At 31.9% G+C, this 26,142-nt stretch overlaps 3 protein-coding genes across 3 annotated transcripts; all 3 read left to right on the top strand.

The window, feature by feature from the left end:
* The first annotated feature begins 247 nt into the window (after positions 1-247).
* On the top strand, positions 248-14,473 carry LOC144850533 (bile acid-sensitive ion channel-like). The gene is made up of 7 exons (XM_078707820.1): positions 248-360; positions 1,499-1,666; positions 1,943-2,161; positions 2,266-2,381; positions 11,783-11,967; positions 13,991-14,053; positions 14,366-14,473. The coding sequence occupies exons 1-7, from the start codon at positions 248-250 to the stop codon at positions 14,471-14,473; spliced, it is 972 nt and encodes a 323-aa protein (XP_078563946.1).
* Positions 14,474-14,805: 332 nt separating this feature from the next.
* Positions 14,806-20,949, top strand: LOC144850534 (uncharacterized). The gene is made up of 4 exons (XM_078707821.1): positions 14,806-14,852; positions 15,956-16,426; positions 16,765-16,856; positions 20,795-20,949. Exons 1-4 carry the CDS (start codon positions 14,806-14,808, stop codon positions 20,947-20,949), a joined length of 765 nt encoding a protein of 254 aa, XP_078563947.1.
* A 3,419-nt stretch (positions 20,950-24,368) lies between these two features.
* LOC144850536 (bile acid-sensitive ion channel-like) lies at positions 24,369-25,912 on the top strand. The gene is made up of 3 exons (XM_078707822.1): positions 24,369-24,487; positions 25,109-25,276; positions 25,693-25,912. The coding sequence occupies exons 1-3, from the start codon at positions 24,369-24,371 to the stop codon at positions 25,910-25,912; spliced, it is 507 nt and encodes a 168-aa protein (XP_078563948.1).
* The last annotated feature ends 230 nt before the right edge of the window (positions 25,913-26,142 follow it).

Genomic DNA, 26,142 nt, shown 5'->3' on the forward strand with positions numbered 1-26,142 from the left:
AACTTGAAAATAAATTATGTCTACAAAGATTATGAATATGCCAAGAGCTATAGAGCCATTAAATAATAATAAAAGTGTCAGAGTGACGAATTTATTACGTCCAGCAATCACTTTGACAGATTATTGGCATTCTTGTAGGCGTAATTCACCTAAATTAAACATTTTACCGATATTGATTTTATAATTAAAATTTCTGGTGTAAAGAGATTATACTTTACATTTAGTATTGCATTTAAGACGAAGAAACATGGTTTCACAGGAGACCACTGGCAAAATATGGAAAAATGTGAGTGAGATCGGTGAAAATACCAATTTTCATGGTGTAAAACATCTAATAGAAGGAACATCTAAAATTAGAAGGTAAGATACATATAGTCTGATAGTTCTTGTAGTTATACATACGAAACATTAGCATATGTGCATACTGTCGCTTTTACGCTTGGTACAATAAAATTAAAATGTATTTTGGGCATGATCACAACGCGAAGATCATTTTTCTTTTGATATGACCGTGTATGTATTATAATGCTTGTCTGGTAATGTATACTTGTAATTGCGGTGTAGGGCTATTTGTCTTTATTTGGTATTTTTTTAGCTAGCATTAGTATTGTAGAACTAAAACTCCAATTTGAGTATTGTAAGCACATTATATTTATTAATTGAATAAATTGCTCTCAAAATGCGGGGATGTAAAAAAACATAAGTAATTAAAACAATGTGTTACTTTTATATGAAAATGTGACCATACAAATAATTTTTATATAAGGATATATTAAGTACAAAAGTAAGTTTTCAAAGCCTGACTCGGATCAAGTACAATCCATTAGCCTCACTCATTCAATTAAACTGACGAACATTCATTATTTTAACAAGCTGCCGGTACTACTTTCTAGAGTAAACAATAAAATAATATAAACTAGATATAATATGTTCAATAGTTCAGTTCAATTCATGAACTATCCTCTTTCTTATTATTTTTAGCAGTCCTACACATACGCAAAAAAGATCTCTGATTCAAAGTGTTGAACACACTATAGACCCTGTTCATGAAAATATGCAAATGCAAAAGGAAAAGACTGTGCAATGGATTCATCTTAATAATCCATTTAATCTCCAATGAACAGTTCCTTAAAAACCCATTCTTACCTTGAGCTGACCATTAATAGGCCTACACTGACTGAGTATGTATATATTGAAAATTAAATCAATGAAATGTCAAACTGATAACTCAACTATATTTGCCAGACTACAACTAAAAATTAGTCTCTCTCAGTAGTGGTAATAAATAAACAGAATTAATTCAAATAATTTTATCTTGAATTTAACGTCAACAAATGTCAAATTTGAAAATACATAAATACATTGGCGCTGGTCTGTGTGTTTGTCATGAGTCCTGTCGTATTAATAAAATATTGGTCCATTTCAAATATGACAGTTGACCTCACATTACATATTTAAATATATATACACGATAATTGTATTTACTTCTAATAATTAGGTTGTTATGGATTCTGCTAATTGGTTGTGCTTTTTGCGGGCTGCAATATCAGCTTTTTAAATGTATTACAAAATACAAAAGTCGACCAACTAATACTAAATTTTCGTACCAGAATGAAGATGAACTTGAATTTCCAGGAATTACTATTTGCAACATGAACATGTTTGCGTAAGTAAAACAATGTATATTGTATAGTATAAATGGGCTTGAACATATCTTCAAACAGTCTCCAATTTGTTTTTATCAAATATGCCTAAACTATAACAACAGAGTCGAATTCCGAGATTATGTCATGCTCGTTTTGGGTTTCATATCTGAAACCTCTCACTTTAGAATGTATGTATAGGATTATGGGCATTTAAAAAGTAGTGATATTAAGACATATTTCAAAATATGAATTTACAAATTAATATTTGGAAATGAATAGTTTATCTATTTTCTTAGTTTTGAAAAGATTTCCGAACAATTCGGAGGTATATTACACTTCATTGACCATGGCATAAACTCACTTCGTGTGTTGTTTCCCGACGCTGGACTTACCGAGACTGGCAAAGAGGCAGGATACTTAATATTTGACGGGAATAGTTCAAACTACTTATTAAGTGATAATCTTATCGAGTTCATTGAGAACAACGCACCTGACATTAGCGATACGATAGTAATGTAAGTAAATGCAATACAACACAATGAACTATAATCATTTATATAATTATTAAACAATGTTTTCCTTTTTTAATGTATTATTCGATTTATTTATGAATTTTCAGGTGTCGATTCAAGAAAAGAGATTGCAATTTAACTAATTTCAAACCAATTTTAACAAGTTATGGATTCTGCTTTCAATTTGCTGTTGAAGATTCAGACCGATGGATCAAAGAAAGCGGTTGGTCAATTAATTTGTAGTTCTTTGGCCCTTTAGATTATTGTTCTAATAATCGAACGATTGATTGATTGATTGATTGATTCCCTAAGCTATGCGTGCGTTTTAAATATATCAATGTATATCGCAAAGTTTTCACACAGGTTGCCTTTCGTATTTTATAATAGTAGTAATCTATTTTTTGATATAAGAGGACATGTGATGTTTTTACACATTAAACAAAAAATAAACAATTACAAAAATACAATAATTATATTTTGCTCGTATTCTCACTCGTATGGTAACCCACTTCCTTTTTTAAAGCTATATACATAGACCTTATTAATACATAATTAATGATAATTGCACCGAATCATTGCACCAAATTAAACATTGATTTTCAATCAACTGTCGTAATACTTTGTCACCAGCCGAGATTTGATTATATTTGATTATTTAATTTATATACGGAAACTGTCAGCAGTTGAATATAGAGTTTATACAATCGATTAACTTTTCTTAATATGACATTTATTCGGCATACGTTAGAAATTAAAATGACCAAACATGATGGTATCAATATCGGGTTTTATACACTTTTTAAACTTACAATTTACTATTAAAAATAGATCTTTATAATTATCTATTTGCAGACACTAATACAACATAATTATGAACTATTTATTGACAAACTATCACATCTTATTGCTAAAAATGTACCCACAAAAACCTAGCCTAACGCTAATCAGAAGAAAAAACCTTGGATTACAAAAGGAATTCTGAAAAGAAGAAAAAAAACGTTATAAACAATATCTTATCATTCCCAAACTTTTATTAAAAGAATAATATAAAAAGAATAAAAACTATACTCATTTCATTTAATTAGGAAAGAATAGTATTATTCAACTAAACTTGATGAGGTTCGACACGATTCAAAGCAAACATGGACAGTGACAAATATAAAATCCAGGTAAAACATTATCTGCTCTTACAGATACAGATCTTTTATTGTCATACAAACCAAAAAAGTACAGTATAAAAGTTGTATTCTTGTTGCGAAAAAGAATACACTCAATTAGTAGAAAAAATTTACAACACTTGCAAAATACCAAAAATGTTATCAACAATGATAAATATATATAGATAATTATCTTATCTAGGTTTGTTTTTATTAAATATACTGACTGCTGAAGGTAGAAAGGAATTCCTAAATCGAGTTGTTTTAATACGCATCATTCTTAATCTACCAGACTTATTAACTATAATCTCTCCATGCAAGGGATGCGTATCATCAGCGAAAATAGATTTAACTTTCTTATTTACAAGATCATTGCACATGTTTTCTAAGGGGTTTAAGTTTACGTTTAAGATTTTGCTAGCTACCCTATTCAGTCTATTGTAATTGGCTTTGGTAATACTGTTACCCCAAACAATGCAGCAAAAACAGAGTACAGATTGTATAACAGATTCATACTTGGTGCACAGTAAACCACTTCTGGTTAAAATTATATGCAAAAGAAACTTACAAAGTATAAAAGTACACATGAACTTGCTCAATCTTCTTCTTCTTCTTTCTTGGAGATCCAAGAAACATTTATTATATATGGCCTTTGGCCCAAATAATATACAATGTAATACAATATTAAATAAATATCATTTGAGTGCGTTTAAAAATTCTGTTCTACGTTTAAATGAAAAAAATAAATATTTTCCAAGTTTAACAATAAGATCAGTATTTGTGGTAGACATAAGATAAATATATTTTAATTTAGTTGGGTTGTTTGTATAAAAGGAAAACATATATTTAGTTCTAATATCTGAATAAAATGGACAAACTAAAGTGAAATGATATTCATCTTCAATTGATTGTAAAGCACATAATTTGCATAATCTTTCATTTCTATTTATACAATTCCATCTTCCTTTTTCAATTTCTAATTCTAAAATTCCTAGTCTTATCTTAGTCATAATTTGTCTATGTTTGTAATTTGTTACTTTAGTTAGATATTCTTCAATTCCAAAATTATATTTAATGTGTTTGTAATATTGGAGCTTAGTGTGTAGCCTAGTATCGTCATAGAATTTCTGTCGTTCAATGTCTGTAAGCCTTTGTTTTAAATTTGAAATAAAAGTATATATATTATTAACCTGTTGTGAGTACCATATGTTACCAAATCCATTTATGCATAGTATTTGTTTTACGTCATTGGCCCAACATTGCTCATTTCTTTGAGCTTTTCTATATTGAAAATCATAACATTGTTTAATAAATTTGTCATTATCCATTTGGATTACTCTTAGCCAGTAACGAATTATATTAATGATAATTTGAATTTGGATAGTAAATCTTCCACATTCTTCTCTCACTGCAACACTTGGTGCAGAATTACCTATTCCTAGAATGTATTTACAGAATCTTAGATAAACTTTCTCTAATACTGATATATCATTTAAACCCCATATTTCGCTACCATAAAGTAAGATTGGCATAATCTTAACATCAAATATATGGTTCCATATATTAACTTGGAGGTTACCAAAACGCCTATGGGTCAATCCCTTTAATGTGAACAAAGCCTTATTAGCTTGTTGACAATTGTATTCTTTGGCTTTATTCCAATTACCATTTGAGTTGAATACAACTCCTAAATATTTAAAGGATTTGACAATGTCAACTATATTTCCATTGTAATTCCATTTTTCAAATTTGTTAAGATTACCACCATTCTTAAACACTACAATATTACTCTTGTTAACATTTACAGTTACATCCCATCTTGTACAATAGGTAGATAACTTGTTTAATAATATTGTAGACCATAAACGGTATCACCAAATAATATTAGGTCATCTGCATAGAGTAAGTGATTAATTTTTAGATTTCCTATTTGGATTCTATGCTCGTCGCCTTCCTCATTTAATGTTTCACTCAAATCATTAATAAAAATATTAAATAAAAAGGACGAGAGTGGCGAACCCTGTTGTATACCTATTAAACATTTGAAAGAATTACTAATATTGCCGTCGACCTTAACATGTGCTGATAACTTATTGTACATTGAATTAATAACGTTTAACATTTTTCCTTTTACTCCTAAATTTTTTAGTTTTATGTGAAGATATTGATGTCCTACGAAGTCAAAGGCTCGTTTAAAATCAATGAAAGCAACATATACTTTCCCACGTTTTTTTCCTAGGTATTTGTTAATTATTGTGTTAAGAATAAATACATTATCCGATGTTCTGAATCCCTTTCTAAAACCGGCTTGTTCCTGATGTAGAATGTTATTATCTTCTGCCCAAAATTGTAATCTTTTATTAATAATATGTAAGAAAATTTTAGCAAAACAGGAATAAGTGATATTCCTCTATAATTCTCTGGTTGTTCTTTGTCACCCTTTTTAAATATTGGGACAATAAGGCTGGTTGCCCATTGCTGTGGAAACTGTCCTGTATTATAAATTATATTATATAATTTTGTTATTAGATTGATTACATTTTGAGATGAGTGTATAAAAAGTTCTGGTAATAATCCATCGATTCCAGGTGATTTACCTGTTTTTTGGGATTTAATGGCATGAATTACCTCATCTACTGTAATGTCATTATTTAGGTCAAGTTCGTTTTCATTTACAGCAGGTTCATTATTAATGATACTTTCTATATTTTGATTATCTCTATTTTCATTATTATGAAATAAGGATTCGAAGTGAGTGCGCCATGTATTAATATGTATGTTATTTGGAAAAATTTTGTTTGTTTGTTTTAGTTTAATCCAGAATGATTTTGAGTTTTTTTCTCCTAATGATCTAATCAATTCTGTACGTGATCTTTTAATATAGCTGTATTTCTTATTTTTTATTAATGTTTTATATTCTTTTTTATTTCCAGGTATGCATTAAGCAATGTTTGTGTACGATTGTGTCGGAATCTATTTAAACTTCTTCGAACTTTGTTTTTAAGTGTAAGACATTGATTGTCATACCATGTGTCTTTAGCTTTAGATGTTTTATTGTTGGATTTCCTATGGATAATTCCTTTACATGCATATTCATACAATCTACCTACAGTTGAAACAGCTTCATCAATTAGGTTATCATTAATCAAGTTAGTTATTTCATTTTTAAGCTCATCGATTTTATTATGCTGTAATCTTAATTTAAATGTTTCAATATATGTTTCTGACCAATTGAATTTAGTCTGTTTAGGAAAATTTTCCATATTTAATTTTTTTATTTTTATATTATCTTTAGTTAGTAGGCCTTAATTGAAACGTAATTGGCATATGATCAGATTCTATTCTATTTTTTACTTTCAAATTTGCTATGTACCTGAAGTTATCAGCTTTTGTCAATAATAATAATAATAATAATAATAATAATAATATAATAATAATAATAATAATAATAATAATAATAATAATAATAATAAATGTGCCCTTTTCATGAGTAATCATGCTCAAAGGCGCTTTACAAGCATTATTACCCCAGTATTTTTTTTGGGATCAAACACGTATGGAAACATACTCCCATAATGCAGCCGGTAACCAGCGCAAAGTTGTGTGTAGATCTAACTGGGTACCCATTTATACACCTGGGTGGAGAGAGGCAACGTAAGTAAAGTATCTTGCCTACGGATACAAGCAATGCGGCGAGAGTTGGATTCGAACCTAGGTCTGACGATCGGTAGTCCAACGTCCAACACACTGCGCCACACGCCCAAGATATAATCGACTACGCTTTTGCCTTGTTGTCCTATAAAAGTGTAGCTTTTACTATACATTGGGTTAATTCTGCCATTAGCAATTCTTACATTCGTTTCTTTACAAAAATTGAGAAGATCTATGCCATAATTATTCGTGACGTCATCTTCATTAATTCTAATTGTTACATTATCTTCAATATATAATTCGTTATCCCAATTCATTGGGCAAACATCGTTGTAGACATAATCCAATAAATCTCCCGTTCTACCATTGAAGTCTCCAACAATGAATATTTGATTTTTATTATTATATTTATATAAATATTCAGCGTATTCGTTTGTAAGTATTTCATATAAATTGTTATTAATAGCATATGGGGAGTTCTGTGGTGGTCTGTAAACTATAGCCATTATTATAGAATCGTTCTCCGTTTTGATTCGTAATAGGCCTATACTTAGATAAGCTAGGTAATTCTTTAACCTTTATATTAGTTTTATAATATATCATAATTCCACCTGTGTTTCTACCACGGTGTTGTAACTTTTCTTGCATTTTACTTATACAATTATATCCCTTAATATAGTAGTCATCACTAAAAGTGATTAAATTAAATTACTTTTTAAACCATTTATATTCCATACAATAGTCTTTAAAGAGGTGTAAATACTTTTACTTATATTTTCATTTGTAACATTGGTATCTATATTGTTATTATTGACGTTGTTATTCCTATTATTAACGTCGGCGTTTATGTTATCGTTATCAATACCATTTGTTTGACCATTATTAGTTGTATTGTCAAAATTTTCTTTTTCATGATTTTCGTTATTATTCTCACCTTTATTATTATTATTGTCATTTATGTCATTATCAACGATTGTATCAATATTATTATTACATTTGTTATTTATTTGATATGTGTTTGGGCCATGGCCGGACCCCTATCTAGGTTTATATCTACTATATTTAACTACTTTATCATTATCTATATCATATGTAAAAGTTTCGTCATCAATAATGAGTTTATCGTATCTTAGTTTGAACTGTTTTCCGTTTTTAATAGCTTCATCTATTTTTGGTTGTAAATTTTTTCTGATCTTACGAACTCTTGCTGTGTAATCTTCGCTGATAGTAATTTGTTTCCTTCTTCATTTTTGTTCATGTTTCGACGTTGTGTTCTACTTGCTTTTAAAACATTTTCTTTAGTTTTGTAATCTTTGAATTTTACAATGATCGGTCTCGGTTTAAATCTTGCGTTGAGCCTATGTGCCCTCTCAATCTCAATATTCTCCCCACCAATACCGAGATCATTTGTAAAGTGTTCTTTTACTTTCTTCTCACTCTGATCCCAATTCTCATGTTCGCTATCTTCCATTCCGTATACTATTAAAGACCCCTTCCCTGCAATTTTGGACGTTTTTTGGAAAATAATACATATATATCACTTTAAAAACATTAAACCATGTCATTCCTTGTCTTAAATGTACGTTTTATGGTAAATTATGATAAAAAGTGAGAAACAATGCACTACCTAAGTAGCTCGCGGCGATCGACCTCTCGTGGACTAGGCTTAGTTTTGTAGGCCTATCTGGTAAACATCGGTAACGTACGAACATCGTACGCTAGCTATATACCTAGCCTGACGTTGTATAGTTGCTGCATTAATTGTCTTTCTATTTTTGCCAGACTCCGTTGATACAAATTGGGGAAAACCCGGTATTTTCGCTGAAAAGTTAGGAGTCTTCCATTTGTTTTGGCCTCACGATCGATCGAAAAGTGGGCGAATTACAGGTGAAAAACAAAAATATCAATCCGCGCGCAATGCATTTTGGGATTTATAGCAGGCCGCTATAATTATTAGAATCGACTTATTTTTCACATTTTTAACCGTTTAAAGACGAAAAAAGTTATCGCAATAGGACCATATAGTATTATTTTTACATTAAATATAGTTTGTGATCTTAAATTAGATCTAAAAAACGTAGGGAAGGGGGCTTTAAGTTGTTACGTCTGCTTTGACCTTCAATTTTGTCTATATGTTTGATTAATTGTAAGTTCATTGTTTTAAGTTGTTGATTTTCTTCTTCTATTATTGTCATTCTTTCGTTTAGTGAGTCCATGTTTCTATTTAGTGTATCAATTTTGTCTTTTACGCTTTTAACATCTCCTGAAATGTCATCCATTTTCTTATTTAATTTCGTGTTCATTGTTTGTAGTTGTATTAATATATTTTGTATTGAAGGTTCATTTTCTCCCGCATTCAGCGCAACTTGTGTTGTTGCGTCTTCCGTTGTGGGTTTACCAGTAAGTTCATCCAATGTAGCTTGTCTAGTGTAAACTGGACCGGGATTGCTTTCGATATCGCCGGCCAAAAAAAGTAACAAGCATAACGCAGATAGTCGTAGTGTAGTTCTAATGACTGCACCTAAAGAACCATGACATTTTATGCGCTTTTGTTTATTTCGTTTTCCTCTCAAATATAGTCCTATTCTTAACCGGTAATTATCAATGTCAATCATATGAGTTTAAGTGTGATTAGACGTGTAGTTATGTAAGCCAGTGTGTGATATGTTGAGGTACTGTAGAACCGGAAGCAACTGGTTTCGATAATGTGACGTGGCGTTTTTCGATCAAGTCCGGTCATGTGACTTGAAAATTCCGTTGAAGGGCGATTTTATACTGAAGTTATAGATTAAGTTAATGTAACGTAAATTTATAAAGTTAAATTGATAGAACTTGTGGTATTTACTATTGAGTTATTACAATAAACCAAAAAAAAAGTAACTTATCTTGCTTTGACAGGCCTATGTCGTGGGCCTGCCGCTTAACAGCTGCTCTAGAATGTCGCCATCTGAGTTATGTTAATCCAACAAGTAAAAAATCAGTTCCAATCGGTGTTTAGAAATCCCGCCGCTTAATTGCGGCTTACATAGGTAGTTTACAGTAGCTGTATATAACGTTAAATGTAGTTTTCGATGAGAAGGCTGTATAAAAAAACGGTTGTCGTAGGCCTAGTATATTGATACTAGTGTACAGCGGAAAACATCGGGGTGTCGTGTTGAGATAGTATGAATAGACCGGGCTAGCTGGGAGCACCGAACAAACACGTCTTCACTCGACCGCACTCAGGTTAATAATTACTTGCACAGTCTATCTAAACTACAACAATTAAAAGTGCACAAGAACTTGCTCAAGCTCTCTCTCTCTCTCTCTCCCATCCCTCAAAATAGGGATTATTCCTGATAACATGAAGGTGGCCGGAGTTATTCCATTTTTAAAATCAGGAGATAAAAAAGACGTCCATAATTATATACCAATCTCCATACTGCCTACCATAAATTTCAGGTTAGAGTTAATAATTATATCACAACATTTGACGTAACTAGTAATGCGCAATATGGTTTCAGAAAAAACAGTTCCATTTTTATGGTTGTTATTAGATCTCGTATAAGAACAAATAACCGATGTGCATGAACAGAAATATTTATTGATTTGGAAAAGTCTTTTGACACAATTGACCAAAAAATAAATAAAATTGGAACACAATGGAATTTTTAAATGGCTTAGAAATTATTCAATGTATATTTATATTTATTCATTCAAAGAAATCATAGGCTTACAGGCAGTCAAAGTTTGAAATGACTACAGTACAATTATATTTTTGTAGATATAAACAATTAATATAGACTACATTATATAGTAATCAAACATAAAAAAAACACACATAAAATCTAGAAAAAAACATTACGTCAAATGTTGAGAATTAAGAGTCTTCTGGAATATAGCCTCATTTATGAGTTTATTGGCGAATTGGAAGCAAATTTTTCTCGACGAGTTTTGAGAGTTATAAATTACATTCATCCAAAGCATAACAAAATGAGGTATATTTAACACCTAACATTATTCTACAAGCTCCTTTTTTAATCTGTATAATTTATATTGTTTTACGTTAAACCAATCATGAATACGTTTGAATACGTTCAAGTGCATTATGTTGAATTTCAGTGAGGCCTGAATGACATGTATATAACGATATATTTAATTGCTCTAACTTGTATTATATTTTATTTGCTGACGACACTAAAATCTACATCTCACGAAAACTTAGATACGCACATGGAGCTAGTTAATTCTGAATTAAAACACGTTATGGATTGGTTCCTGAGTAATAAACTATCAACCAACGTTAATAAAACCAATATAAAATGATAGACTAAATTTCTTAGAGTTTAGGTCCTATATCGATGAATTTATTATGATATATGAATATATATATATATATATATCATTAATATTAATGAATAATTATGTAATAAAATACAACTGGAAACAACAAATCTAATAAATGCAAATTTTAGTAGAATAAAGTTAAGAATGATAACATTGTAATATAATAGTAATAGTCATAAAAATACTGTGCAACAAAGCATGTAATGCGATAACTAATAGCAAAATCAATAGCACGGTCTAATATATGCTTGAATGGCGCACCATAGAAATCTGTTGTGGCCAAAACTGTCTGTGGCCGAAACGGTCATATGCCGCATGGTATGTTTTGGGGGACAATACAACTTAGAGCTTAATAGAAAAATGTTTTCAAGAAATTTGGCAGACGATTTTCGTAAATTCATTATTAATGGATTATCTTAATATTTAAATTTTAATGGTAGTTATTTTTGTTATTGTAAATTTCATACAATATTGAGTTTGTTTTGTATAGGCAACGATCATGGACTGAATTTGATATTAAATGCTGAAGAATCTGAATACATTTCGGCACCACGAGAGAGCATCGGGTTTAACCTAATATTACATGCACCAAATGCTCTACCTGACAGTCACACAGCAACACAAATTCAGTTATCACCTGGCTTCCGTACGGCCATAGCCGTAAAAAAACACAAGGTAATGGTTAGTTATTGGCACAATTTACTTGAACAGTACATTTTTTATTTTGATTACCACTTATAGAAGTACTACCTCTCTATAAAGCGCTTCTTTTTTTAAAGAACAACCAGCTATAACTAGTGGCCCGAGCCTAACTTCCAATTAGAAAACTACGTTCTGATTGATCCGATCCTCTTCGTCTGGGGAATTTGAATCTGTAAGCTATCCGGCTTGTTGGACATTGATTGGCTTCTGTTCTCTAGTCGCAAATGCAAAGTTTATATTATACAGATATTGCCTGCTTAGAGGTGAAATATAAGATTTGACATCCCCGAGGGAATGATATTATGTTCGAGGGAATATATATATCCCGAAGCGGCAGCTGAGGGATATATAATTCCCCGAGAACATAATATCATCCCGAGGGGATGTTAAATCTTATATTTTACCGATATAAAAGGCGATATCTGTTATATTATATAGCCAAGAACAAGTCTGCTGGGTTGGGTGAAGCTAGGCTAGGCCTCCTATTCTATAGTATTTGTATTGTATGTAAACAAGCCTCCTGCCTAGACACCTTACCTTGCGAAGAATAATATACAGATAATTACTAATTAATGATTCCTTGGCAATAAAATATTCACTTAGGCCTAGGTCGTTTAAATTAACAAGAATTTCCATCAATAAGCCTATTAATAATAATATTATAATCAGGTAGGCTGAATAAACAATTCATCGTCTTCTCTTCGAGGAGCCGAATCACCGGATGTTCAGCGCGTACTAGTTACTAGGTTACTACCGTGAGTATTGACCAATCACAAACGGTGTTTCATCACATTTAGGGAGGACTAATAACAAATGAGGGCGCTATGTATGCATAGTTTAAATAGTTTAGATGAATAATTTCTTCAAGCAAGCTGCGTGGCGCAGTGGTGGAAGCGTTGTCTTGCGATGGAGTGACAATTCCACCCGAGTTCAAATCCAGTAGATGACTTTTGTTTATTTATCGGCAAACGCGAGTGTTGCCACACGAAAATTACACAGTCAATATCATCGAACTCGAGAATGTATATGTTTAATGACAGGGGACACGATAATTACGCGAAAATTAATCGGTCAATATCATCGTTCTCGAGGATATATACGATTTACGATCCTCGCAGCGGTAGTCATGTGACGCAGTTTCAACCAATCACGTTCACGTATTGTAATGTATTATTTTACTGACACGAAAACCACTCATGGAAGATCCTTTTTTTTCTTCTTTTTTATTATAATACTTTTCCATTCATATTTTTTTCTCATCAGTGTCTGAAGGTGAACACAAATCATTTAACCTATCCTTTTGGAGTTCAGTATGCAATTTTGCATGCTATCGTTAGTCGTGAACACCTTGGAAACGCTCCTTTTGACGTTTTTCTTGTGTCATCATTGAGTATTACTCACTAAAGTAACTTTTTTTCCGATTGCTGACAGAAAGATATACTCGAGCGATCAAATGACTGCAATCCTGATATCAACTATTCTCAGGCACAGTGCTTTCTAGATTGCGAAGCTGACGAAATGTATAAACGATGTGGTTGCAAGACATTCTATGTTTCTGGTAAAGTTGTTTCCGGGGCAGTTTTCTGCTTAATAACTCCCAAAACAAGTTAAATTAATTGGTTACAGAAACGGGCACCAATTTCCAGGCAGTAGTAAAAACAAAGAGTTATGGTTATTTTCATAATAATTATTATCACTATTGTCATAAAACTCAGGCTACCTGAATTATAGAATAATAGTATTACACATTTTTGTTGTACATTTTATAAAAGCTTGTTGATGATAATATATGTATTTTTATAGGCCCTATATAATGATATTGTGCTGCTTTTGTTTTATTGTTTCTGTATGCTTTTTAGTGAAATATAACGAGATATACATAACCACAAAGTGTGTGTACCTATTCAGTGTCAATACGATCTGTAATTGATGGTATTGAAACGCTGGTTTAGATATGTATTAGTTTAGCATATTATTTGTTTTTGTTTCTTGCCAGGTAAAGAAAATTATCCTCTTTGTAGTCCATACTCACTTACAAGATGTTACAATGAGCAATTCGGTTAGTACATTCTACCAGTTGAATAGTTAGGATTGCATATAGTACCATTTTCAAGTCTGTAGCAAACATTTTACAGTGCTAGGATAGTTTATTGACCATACACCTTCTAAAACATATGTCTCTAGTGTGGCACAAGTCGAAAATATATACAGTTCCCTTTGACCCTCACTTCTTGTTTTCTAACATACATAATATAATACTTTGATATTATAAGATACTTTCTGAGACCAGTTTCAAACATATGGTGTTATTAGTATTCTAAGTGTTTATTTCACTATTTTCAAACTGTGTAATTTGTATTTCATATTCCAGTACATTTTACTGAGTCTAGATTTAAATTATGTCCATCATGTGTACAACCATGCACAACGGAAGAATTCAGTTATTCATCGTCGAGTTCAGTTTTTCCATCAGCAATAGTTCCATTAACGCTGGAGATAATAATAATAATAATAGTTCATTCTTATATAGCGCATATAAGCAAGCTCTCAATGCGCTGAACATTATTACCCCAGTCATTTCCTGATCAAACACCTATGGAAACATACTCCCATATATGCAGCTAGTAATCAGCGCAAAGTTGTGTCTTGATCTAACCGGGTACCCATTTATACACCTGGGTGGAGAGAGGCAAACGTAAGTAAAGTATCTTGCCTAAGGATACAAGCAATGCGGCGAGAGTTGGATTCGAACCTCGGTCTAACGATCAGTAGTCGAACGTCCAACACACAGCGCCACACGCCCTTGAGATGATGGAAAAATATGAATACTCTGCTCGTGGATTAGGTGATGAGATATGGTAAGTGAAAAATATTTATATTTTTATAATGTTATTGTTTCTTTCGACAAGGCGAATTTGAGTTGAATAGAAAACGAGTCTTTCAACAAATCAAATAATTTATTCTATAAACGGCAAGGACATGTTATTGTAGAATGATATAAGCACTTTCATTAAGAATCAATGTACCTTAAGTTTATTAAAAAAGAAATACATTGATAGTTTATTATCTACGTACCAGTAATATTATGTTAAAGTATTGAAATAGTGTAGTAACATTATTTAGGTTTAAAATATATATTTTTTTCAATCAAACACTATACTATTAAATGTAAGAAATACAGTACTCGCATACGTATTGTTTCATCTACACCACTTATTTGTTTTATCTATACACTCTGTTAAAATTATTAAATTTTGTTTTACCTAAAAGAAGATACTTACATTTTGTTACTATGTCCCAGTAAAAATAAATTTATATTATTTATTATATTTATTTATGTTAAAATTAATTGTAATTATTATTTTATATTTAAAAAGAAGTACTGTATAAGCTAATTTGCCCATTTATGTAAATTATAATATAATTTAGTCCAATTGGTTGCTAACACAAGTGTTGACATAGTTTAAGGTTTCACATGCCTTGTTATGTATTACACCTGTGTCCTGTCTTCATGTTGTTTGTAATGTACTGCACTAATGGGTGACCGGTATACGAGCTTCGCTCTTACGGTTACCCATAACAGCATTTGTTGTTTATCTTTATGCACAGTATTTGAAATGGTAAAAATATTGAAATTGAAACTGAAATATTCATTAATTGGATGCCAAACGGTAGAACAAAAATGCCAATTCATGCATCTAGAAAGAGAAAGTACCACAATTATTAATTTTAATATCCCGGTGAATATACTTTTTTTTTGTATTTAGAAGTAAAAATGATCATGTTTTAAAAATGTTCTACATTAACTGTGTATTGTCTGCATCTCATAATTGGACGATACCACATATTCCCGAATTGGCTTGCGGACACCAGTACAGTAAATGAAGGTAAATGAAATGAAAGAAACATTTTACATTATAAATAAGCCTAAATAATGCGATATTTGATTGGTTCTATATAGGAAAGAGTTTCTTAAATCACTTGATACTATTTTTGCTCGTTTGACCGTTATTGATGTGGCTGTTCAGAAGATATTGGATTATCTAAATACCGACCTACGCATTTTCAAACACATTTTTAAAGCATTTGCAAAAGATACAGTAAGTACTATTGTCCGTCTGCTATCCAACAAGGTATACTACGAATTATATCGCATTAATGACATAACAACGGAATGGGGATCAGCAGTTAGCAGCGATGTGGCGGCTGAATATATGAACATATCTCTGTTAAGTGGTTGGGATGTTCAATTTTGGAACAGTCTTGATGAATCTATCCAATTTGACCAACAAACTATTACTGATACCATCATATTTACAACTTCGACATTTGTAAACCTGTTTTATAACGATACTCGCAATGTCACATTGACTACTGCAGAGAATGTGCTGAATTTTCGACGTGGAACGGATTTAGCAGTTGATTACATGAGGTAAAGATGATAAATATGTTTGTAGATTCAATTATTGCAAATTTCCGCATTTTGTTTTGTTAAGGTATTCAATAAGGTATTGAGTTGAAGATGTTTAACTTATAATAGTACGCAGAGCAAAATATTACATAACATAATGAATTATAAATTGAAATAATAGCTGTTATTTCATGAGGATTTAGTGAATAAAACCGTTTCCAAAAGCTGAAACGTAATATATATTTAATAAAATTCTAACCTGCCGTTGAACTATTAAACAGCACGTGATTCGAAATTAACCAATCCAATGGCAAGTATATATAGCAAGAGTTATTAAAGCAGTGATATTTATTTTGCAGATCAAATCTCGTTAAGGTTGAGGTGTTCTACAAAACGTTGGAATTAGAAACAATAACGGAACAAGAAGATTACGATGTATTCTCGTTGATTTGTGAGTTATTTAAAATGGGTTGGGGCTCTAAAACTAGATACATGTATTATGTTCTTTCTTTAATCAAAGTTGTTGATAATTTTTTTTTTATTAAATTTGTAAAATAGCTGCGAAGTTGATCTCAATATTCATAGTTTTATTTTTTTTTATTTCAACAATATTTTATGAGGGTGGTCCATCCAGCATCAGCTGATCATTAGGGACCCTCAAACAAACAGTAAATACAAAATAAACTATAAAAACACAAAATTAACAAAGATATAAAAAATAAATATATATATATATATATAAATATACAGAAAGCCAACAATGAAAGAAAGAAAAAAAGAAATAAAATCAGAGAGAGAGAAACAGGTGTTTTTTTAAAAGAGATTTAAAGGAGGAGAAATTGTAAGGTAGAGAATTAAAGAAAGAAGGAGCATTGAAACTAAAAGAAAGTTTAAAGATTTCAAGGTAAGGACGAGGGATAAGAAGATCTCCTTTAGTAATTTGCCTAGTGTTCATACGGCCGTTGGAAGTTACTTTAGTTAAAAGCTGACAGATAGTAAGAGGAGCAGAGTGATGTAGAGCTTTGAAAGATAGACATGCAAGCTGAAAGAGGTATCGTTCATGGAAGGAGAGAGTCTTAGCACTGGAAAAGTGATGAGGAGAGAGATGTGTAGTGGGAGATAGATCGAGTAGTAGACGGATAGCTTTATTCTGGATTTTTTTAAGTTTAGTGGTAGAAGAAGGTTTAGAACCCCAGACAGAGCAGCAGTAGTCAAGTCTAGAAAGGAAAAGTGAATTGTACAGAAGATGAAGAGAAGATTTGTTTGTAAATTTAGAGGTACGTTTGAGTAAGTAGATAATAGAATTGAGTTTTTTACAGAGGGAAGATATGTGAGATTTCCAGGTTAGAGTATTGTCAATTATGATTCCAAGGTGTTTATGAGAAGTAACAGATTGAATTGGAGAATCATTAAGAGTAAGGGTGATAGAGTTAGATTTAAGTTTTTGAGAGGAGCCAATGAGCATAGATTTAGTTTTTGAGATATTGAGTGTTAGTCTGTTAGATTTTAGCCAGGTAGAGAGATGAATTAGAGCATTATTAAGATTCTGTTCAATAAGTTTAGAAGAGGAGTTAGAATAGTAGATGATGGTATCGTCAGCATACATGTCAACATGTAGATTAGAGTTATGAGAGATTAGAGAAGATGAAAGGTCGTTAATGTAGATGGAAAAGAGAAGAGGACCAAGAGTGGAGCCTTGAGGAACTCCAGTAGAAAGAAAACCAGAGGAAGAAAGAGTTTTTTCAAAAAGAACTTGTTGAGAGCGATTAGAAAGATAAGATCGGAGCCAAGAGATAGTTGAAGGAGAAAATCCATAGTAGGGTAATTTAGCAAGAAGAATATTATGGTCAATAGTGTCGAAAGCTTTTTTGAGATCGATAAAGATAGTGCCAGTAAGTTTCTTATTATTGATATTGTGAAGCCAGTTATCATATGTGTTGGTAAGAGCAGTAAGGGTAGAATGTTGGGGACGAAATCCAGATTGAGAAGTAGATATTAAGTTATTAGAGTCAAGGTAAGAATAGATTTGTTGGGAAAAAGATTTTTCAATAATTTTGGAGCAAAGGGGAAGGATAGAGATAGGCCGGTAGTTGTTAAGGTCATTTCTTTTGCCTGATTTAAAGATAGGAATAACTTTAGATGTTTTCCAGGCAGAGGGAAAGCAATTAGAATTGATAGAAAGATTAAAGATAAAGGTAAGATGAGGAGCAATAATAGCAGAAGCAGCTTTAAGAAATTTACCATCAATTAAATCAGGTCCGGTAGAAGTATTGGGATTGATGGATGTTAATTCAGTTTGGACAAAGTCTTCATCGATGCAGCTCAGAGAAAAGAAAGAGTTGCAAAAAGACAGATAAGAAGACGGGTCAGGACAATTAGAGGCGTCAATAAGAGAAGAAAGCTTAACAGCATTGTTAGTGAAGAAAGAGTTGAAAGAGTCGGCAATAATTAAATGATCAGAGATGTCTGAACCATTAATTGAAAAAGACGGAGGGAAGGTATTAGATTTAGAAGGAAGAAGATCTTTCAGGCCATTCCAGATTTTTTTAGTATTACCTTTGTTGTTATTTAAGAAAGACTTATAGTAAATTGCTTTAGCATCTCGACATAGTTTAGTTACAGAATTTCTAATTTTACGGTAGTTTTTAAAGTCAATATCGTTTTTGGTTTTATAAGCTTTGACTTTTAAAGCATCTCTTTGGTGAAACATATAAAAAATGTCATGTCTATTATTGAGCCATTTCGGCAATGTCCTTTTAAAACGTCTAGTGACATAAGGGGCAAACTTGTCGCAAATATGTGAGAATTTGGAGGTCCAAAACGTGAGTGCAGCATCGACATTCGTTAAGTTGTAGAGATCTTGCCAATTCTGGTGTTGAAGCTCATTTAAAAAATTGATTTCGTTGAAGTTCTTGAAAGATCTAAACGTTTTGGTGTAGTGATTCATCTTTGGTGTTTTTGATGATAAGCAGGTGTATACATATTCGTGATCACTAAAGCCACAAGGAAAGACAGAAGTGTGAAGATGTAAATACTCACAGTTTGTTAAAATAAGATCAATTGTTGATTCAGAAGTTTCAGTGATCCTTGTAGGAGTTAAAATTAACTGTTTAAGACCAAAAATATCCATAATATCATTAAGATGGTTATGGTTAGTTGATCGAGTTTGAGTGATAATGTTAAAGTCACCAATTGCAATTAAATTACTTGATTTGTCTGACCAGAGATGAAGACAGGACTCTAGGTCCGTAAAAAACTCAACTGGAGCACAAGGAGGTCTGTAGATAGTGGTTAAGAGAATGGAACTGCCGGATGGAGGTTTGATTAATATAGCAACTGACTCGATGCTAGCATTTTCAGGTTGACTGATCTCTTCAAAAACAATTGAATCTAGAAGATACATTGCCACACCACCACCGTGTCTTGTTCGGTCTCGCCTGATCATTGTATAGCCAGGTATACTGATTTCTGTTGAATGAATGGCTGAACATAGCTTGGTCTCAGAGAGACATAATACATGTAGAAGATTGTTCTGCAATAGATTTAAAAGCTCATGATGCTTACTAGTAAGACTGTTAACATTAACATGAGATATTTTCAAACCTAAATGAGCTTTGGTATCCTAAATCGTAATAGTAGAATGTTCAGTTTCATCTGGTCCAGGATTGTATTCAACATCTCCAGCAGCAAGAAGTAGAATGTTAAGACAAGCGGTATGATTAGAGTAGTATGCAGTAGGCGATTTTCCAAACTTTAGCTTGAATTTAGGCAGTGAATGTTTGTTCACAGAGTCGTTTAAAATCAGTTGAAAGTCAAATTGACATGAAGAAACATTAGCTAGAACAATTAGTCCTACAGCAAAAGCCATGTAGGCTTGGGTGGCAAACTTCCTGGTTGGCTTTGTCATCATTGTTCAGTAAAACAAAGAAAGTACTGGACAATAGGCCTAGTAATCTAGGCAGGATGTTCCAAGTTTAATCTTGATAAATAACTATTGTTCAGGAAGAAACAGGCTTGAAAGCCAGCAGTCTGGTAGCTTTATTGACCGAGCGAAGAAACACTTCAGGCTAGGAAGAACTTACAGAAAAGTGCAAAAAGCAGCCAAAGTTGTCTTGAAATGATAACAAGCCTTGATGTCATATAATCCAGAAAGAATAAGCTCCAATTAGATATGCAATATAATCAGTACAAAAGACAGGTTCATGAAATATTTATTAGAAAGACAAGCAGCGAAAATATAGGTGTACACTCATTGATGGCTTGACTTGATTTTTCCTTCATTTAAGTAGATTTCTGTTAATTACAAGTTTGTTCTGATTTTGTTTAAATTGAAATGATAAATAAATATATATTATATTTAATATAAAGTTTGTTTTTTCTTTTCAACAGGTGATATAGGTGGCGCCCTAGGACTGTTCTTTGGTGCAAGTTTGTTAACATTTTTAGAAGCCCTCGACTTTTGGTGTAAAAAATGGCAGGAGTCAAAAAGATCATCACAAAATGCTGCTGTGGTTGAACCAGCAAAACAAGATGAAACGATATAAACTAACAGCTAAATTTAGTTACGGGTTAAGTTGTAACACTTTTTCTTATGAGAAAATACAACAAAGCTCATTAGAAACTATATTTGTATGAATTTGCTTTTGATAAGGGTATTTTATGTAGAAAGTAAAATAATAGATTCCAACAATAAGCTTAAACAAGGATACATCTCCTATAGGCTTACCGTACAGAACATTTGCCCTCCATTCTGTTTGTTTCCATCTATATATAAATTATGGTTAATTGTGACATAGGCGAGCACAATGTGTAAAAACTTTGGGACAAATCTCCGCCTTGGATACCTACCTTATCTATCTCAGATGTACCGCGAAACGTAGATTTGATAACATTAGTTTCCACTATTACGATATTGTTCCATATCTATCTTAGGAAGATATTATAAAGGGTTTTAAATAAAATTTCTGATTTCATCGGTAGATTTTCAACTGTGCGCGGTAGAAGTAATTTCCGGGTTCACGGGGGTTCACCTTGCAACTTCCTGGTTTCAACTAAGTTGGCCGTTGGTGGTGAAAGCCATTTTTGTTTTTTTGTTTATTTTCGAACCGCCCGTGTGATGCAGTAGCAAAATAAAAATTATACTGCAAATTAATAAAGATCTAAAGTATATTGTGGGGAATAGTATATAAAATTACATAGGGAGAACTGATGATAAGACCTTTTGCTTGAAATCGAGTGAAACCCCGATAGCCGAGTAAGCTGGCAGGAATAACTGTGGGCTATCTGTGTCCCGTTAGGACCCTGAGATACTTCTGCCCATGTTGCAAGCCGTCTAAAACGTCATTCTTAGACCGAAATGGCCCACTCTGTCACAGAAATTAGTTCCAAAAGATGTTTAAACTAAATAATGTATTAATTATACCAATTATGATGGTATTTATTTGAAAAAACGCCGAACACCTTCCCAATAAAACATCACTTAGAATAATAATCGCATTTTGTATTATATTTATAACACACATTATTATACTATTTAAGAGTGTGTGGCGCAGTGTGTTGGACGTTGGACTACTGATCGTGAGATCACGGTTCGAATCCAACTCTGCCGCATTGCTTGTATCCTTAGGCAAGATACTTTACTTACGTTTGCCTCTCTCCACCCAGGTGTATAAATGGGTACCCGGTTAGATCAAGACATAACTTTGCGCTGATTACTAGCTGTTTCCATACGTGTTTGATGTAAAAATGACCGGGGTAATAATGTTCAGTGCTACGAGGTTCACAACATTAGGCGCTATATAAATCCAGGATATTATTATTATTATTATTTGTAGTAGAATTCATCGGACTGTTATCTACAATTGACCAAGCATTTGTTATTCTTTTTTACCACTTTTCATATCTATTAGAGGATTTTATTTGATTATAAAAGTTACCATATTATTAAACATAAAAACATTAAAACTAAAAAATTAAACGTATCCATCGATTAAGCACCTTCCTCAAATGAACTCCGCCTCCCCACCTCCGCCCTACAAGGGCCCTACCAAACAATAAACACTATACTTTAAAATGTTTTTAATCATCTAAGACACTGTGAAAGAGAATAGGTTTAGTTTTACGAATATCAAGCCTTTCAATAATGGTAACAGACAGAAAACGTCCAAGTCAGAACCTTTTTACCCGAGTCAGTATCATTCCGAGAACGTCATCGTCTACACTTCCTAGTGTGGGAGCGAGCGAAACGAGCTCACCCTCTAGTCATTTTAATTAATAGTATTTTTATGGCAGGTTTTTTAATAATTATGTTCAAAAGTCTGTGAAGTTATATCATATTTTATTCATACTATTTTTAGACCTGCTATATATTTCTTATAAATATGTAAAGTATTTAAAAATTAAAATTGATGTTTTAGAGTTAGAGAACATTCAGCTGTTCAATATTGGTGTTTTAAACTATGGAGTTGTTTAAAGATGTCATTCTTCCCTGATTTGGGAATTTTAGAACTATAGGATAACAATTTATGCTGTCTTTGATAAAACTAATATTTTTTGATAGTTTAAATACGTTGCTAATGGATTTGATGTGTTATACAATTCTAAGAAATCTATTTGACTGTCTCAAGAGTAGAAAACTTGATGGTAATTTTGTAATTAGTAATGATACTTATAGAGATAGATTATTTACATAGATGCATAGATAATTACATGCATAGAGAATTACCTATGATGCATGATTGATATTGCTTTTTATTTTATCGATCATTATGCATCAGAGGTAAGTCTCTATGTTTGTTATTCTCTATGCATCTATGTAAATGATACATTGATGTTAAGATTTTATTGTTTAAGTCATACTGTCTTTACACCGCCAGCAAAAATTCGGAGTTGATCCGTAATTGTATAACCCGAGTCGTACACGGGACCGGTGTTAACGACGTAAAAAGTTACCCCGATCGCTGAACTACTCGGGTAATATCCATTTTATACCCGTGTCGTGTCCGGATAAATTTCAATTTCACACCTGATTCATTAACCAGGGAATGAAATGGGTTGCACGCATTTACACTGCAAAACACCAACCCGTGTAAATGTTGTAGATTAATCGAAATATCGCCCTCTCACGCATGAAGAGACACCTTATTCTTAAAAAATAAATAACAAATAGGCCTAATCAGGCTTTATTTTATAGAACCAATAAATAAACAAACTCAGTATCTTTTCTTTTTTATATAAATTAAATACAATAATGAGCGAGGATAGCAACCAACCGGGTAAATATACGCGGGACAGTTTACACCGTGAATATGCCTAATAATTGATGTCAAACACAGTCAAACACATTTTTGTTCATACGTCCACTCGTACTCTCATGTCAGAAAGCGAAGGCCAACATTCTACTGAAAAGGTGCTCACATTTTCCAGTCGACGTGCCAGTTACCTAGCAGTTGACATATTCGACGTGAAAATCTAAAAGTTACTAATTAATTAACCCCAGTTAAACCCAATGAATTTGCTAAATTTATTTCAATAAAAAAAAATATTGTAATAATTGTCCAAATTCCCTAACTATAAGAAGCAATCGCTTCAGATGTACTGTGTTCATTTCTTATATTATGTGTCTTGACATAATACAGTAGGAATATTGTAATAATCAACCGTTGAATACATCAATTTAGTTGAGACGATGAGATAATCATTTTACAATGTCAACAAGAGCCATTGTATTCAGAATCAATTAATATAATCAATATGGAAACGTTTGCGAAATCAAATAGATTGTTGGTTTTCACAACAAACCCAAGACAGCGCTGAATGGGAAACGACTATGGAAACAAATATCACACTTTTACAGGCTCCTGTCAAGTTATAATTATATTTACATTAAACCTCTGCCGATATTGATTTAATAAACGTCATTTAGGTTGCTGATTCTACTACTTAACTTGAATTTAGACTGGCAATGGATACGCAGGTGAATTCTGCGGGTAATCTTTGGAAAAATAATGTCAATGAGTTTGGTGACAATACAAATTTCCATGGGGTAAAACACCTAATCAAAGGAACATCTAATGTTAGAAGGTAAGGCATGCAATAACTAAAGGTACTTAACTTTTATATAAGAAATAAAAAAACCGCATAGATTTTTAAGTTTCCAATAATTTTAATCTATTTGTACATCATTCAGTTTAAGAAACTAAACATAATAATTTATTACAAGAGGCAAATTATAAAAACGCGTGCCACATAAAGCATCATACTTTTAAGCGAATATGTAACCTTAGAAAAATAAAATAATTATAGCAAATTTCGTATGGAAAAAACTTTGATTTAGCAATAAGCTAAGTAAAATTCATTAAATTAAGTAATTTAAAATTATCTGTTAATACTTTTTTTTGTCTTGTGTGAGTTCATCTCACGTTAAATTCTCATTGGTGAATATCTGTTAATTCAGTATTTTCTATAGAAATTGCCTTTCACTGGGACTAGGCAAGAGTGAAATTCACTCTTCATGCTGCTAGGACATTGATTGTAATCTTGTATTGTTCTTTTTATTCTAATTTTAATTTTTCCTTCTTTCTATTTATAAAGGCATCCTTGAATAAATTGAAAATAAATTTTACTGCTTAAAATGTCTACTGGTATGTATAGGAATGTATTGACATAAAAAAAGAATATATATTTTTCAATCATTTTGATTAGGTTGGTTTGGATTTTCCTTATTGGATGTGCCTTTGTTGGACTACATTTTCAGCTTTATAAATGTGTTACCAAGTTTATAAGTCGACCAACTAATACAAAAGTTGAATATCGGATTGAAAAGCAGCTTGAATTTCCAGGAATCACCATTTGCAACAAAAACATGTTTGCGTAAGTAAAAATACAACAGTATCCCAAAACAAGGCTAGTGGATAACAATTTGGGACTATGTTAGAAATCTGTCAGTTCTACAGTAAGTTGAACTTTAAGGAATAACCAATCGCAAAACAAACATTTAAAAAAACCATTAAATTCTTCCAAAACTAAATTAAAAGTTGGAAGAGAGTATTAAGGCTCCTATAAAGATATTTGCTGGTCTAACCTTACAAATTCAAATCTGGTGGCGAAAATGCAGATACAACATTTTGGAATAGGAGAATACGGGTTTGAAAACTTAGTAATAGTGATTGAAGTTTATTTGTTTAATGCATGCACTTTGCTTATTTATTTTTTTGTGTTGTGAATAATTGATGTCACATTTAGCCACCGGGGTTTGACTAATGTACGATATATTAATTTGTTTTCAGTTTTGACAAAATTTCCAAAGAGTATGGTGGCATATTATACTTCGTTAATGAAGGAGTTTACTCACTTCGTTTATTGATTCCCGAGTCTGGGCTTACAGAAACCGACACACAGGATTACACTGTGTTTACAGGCAATCGTTCTAACTACTTGACAAGTGACAACCTCACAGAATTTATTACAAATAACGCACATGAAATTAAAGATATGATAGTACTGTAAGTAGACATGAATCGAATTATTTATTTATTCCCGTAATATATCATGTTGATTAATAATCAGATTATTATTATTATATGAGTTCAATAATAAGACAATAGCAAATAATAATTAAGTAATGTTATACAAATTAAACAATGTTAATGTCTCATATAATTAAACACAAGTAGTTCAGGCTAGATCATAACCAAAGACACTTTAAATATAAACAGGTAAGTATACATATAGCCAAT

This window comes from Antedon bifida, chromosome 8 (genome assembly GCF_963402885.1).
Source record: "Antedon bifida chromosome 8, ecAntBifi1.1, whole genome shotgun sequence".
Taxonomy (NCBI): Eukaryota; Metazoa; Echinodermata; class Crinoidea; order Comatulida; family Antedonidae; genus Antedon; species Antedon bifida.

What these genes read in the sequence shown, in the direction of transcription:
- LOC144850533 (XM_078707820.1), top strand. Translation starts at nt 248, where the DNA reads ATGGTTTCACAGGAGACCACTGGCAAAATATGGAAAAATGTGAGTGAG. An exon ending in ATTAGCGATACGATAGTAAT is followed by an intron (nt 2,162 to 2,265) that starts GTAAGTAAATGC and finishes ATGAATTTTCAG; the next exon opens with GTGTCGATTCAAGAAAAGAG. An exon ending in CCGATGGATCAAAGAAAGCG is followed by an intron (nt 2,382 to 11,782) that starts GTTGGTCAATTA and finishes TGTTTTGTATAG; the next exon opens with GCAACGATCATGGACTGAAT.
- LOC144850534 (XM_078707821.1), top strand. Translation starts at nt 14,806, where the DNA reads ATGGAAAAATATGAATACTCTGCTCGTGGATTAGGTGATGAGATATG. An exon ending in GGATTAGGTGATGAGATATG is followed by an intron (nt 14,853 to 15,955) that starts GTAAGTGAAAAA and finishes GGTTCTATATAG; the next exon opens with GAAAGAGTTTCTTAAATCAC. An exon ending in CGATGTATTCTCGTTGATTT is followed by an intron (nt 16,857 to 20,794) that starts GTGAGTTATTTA and finishes TCTTTTCAACAG; the next exon opens with GTGATATAGGTGGCGCCCTA.
- LOC144850536 (XM_078707822.1), top strand. Translation starts at nt 24,369, where the DNA reads ATGGATACGCAGGTGAATTCTGCGGGTAATCTTTGGAAAAATAATGTC. An exon ending in GGAACATCTAATGTTAGAAG is followed by an intron (nt 24,488 to 25,108) that starts GTAAGGCATGCA and finishes CATTTTGATTAG; the next exon opens with GTTGGTTTGGATTTTCCTTA. An exon ending in TGCAACAAAAACATGTTTGC is followed by an intron (nt 25,277 to 25,692) that starts GTAAGTAAAAAT and finishes ATTTGTTTTCAG; the next exon opens with TTTTGACAAAATTTCCAAAG.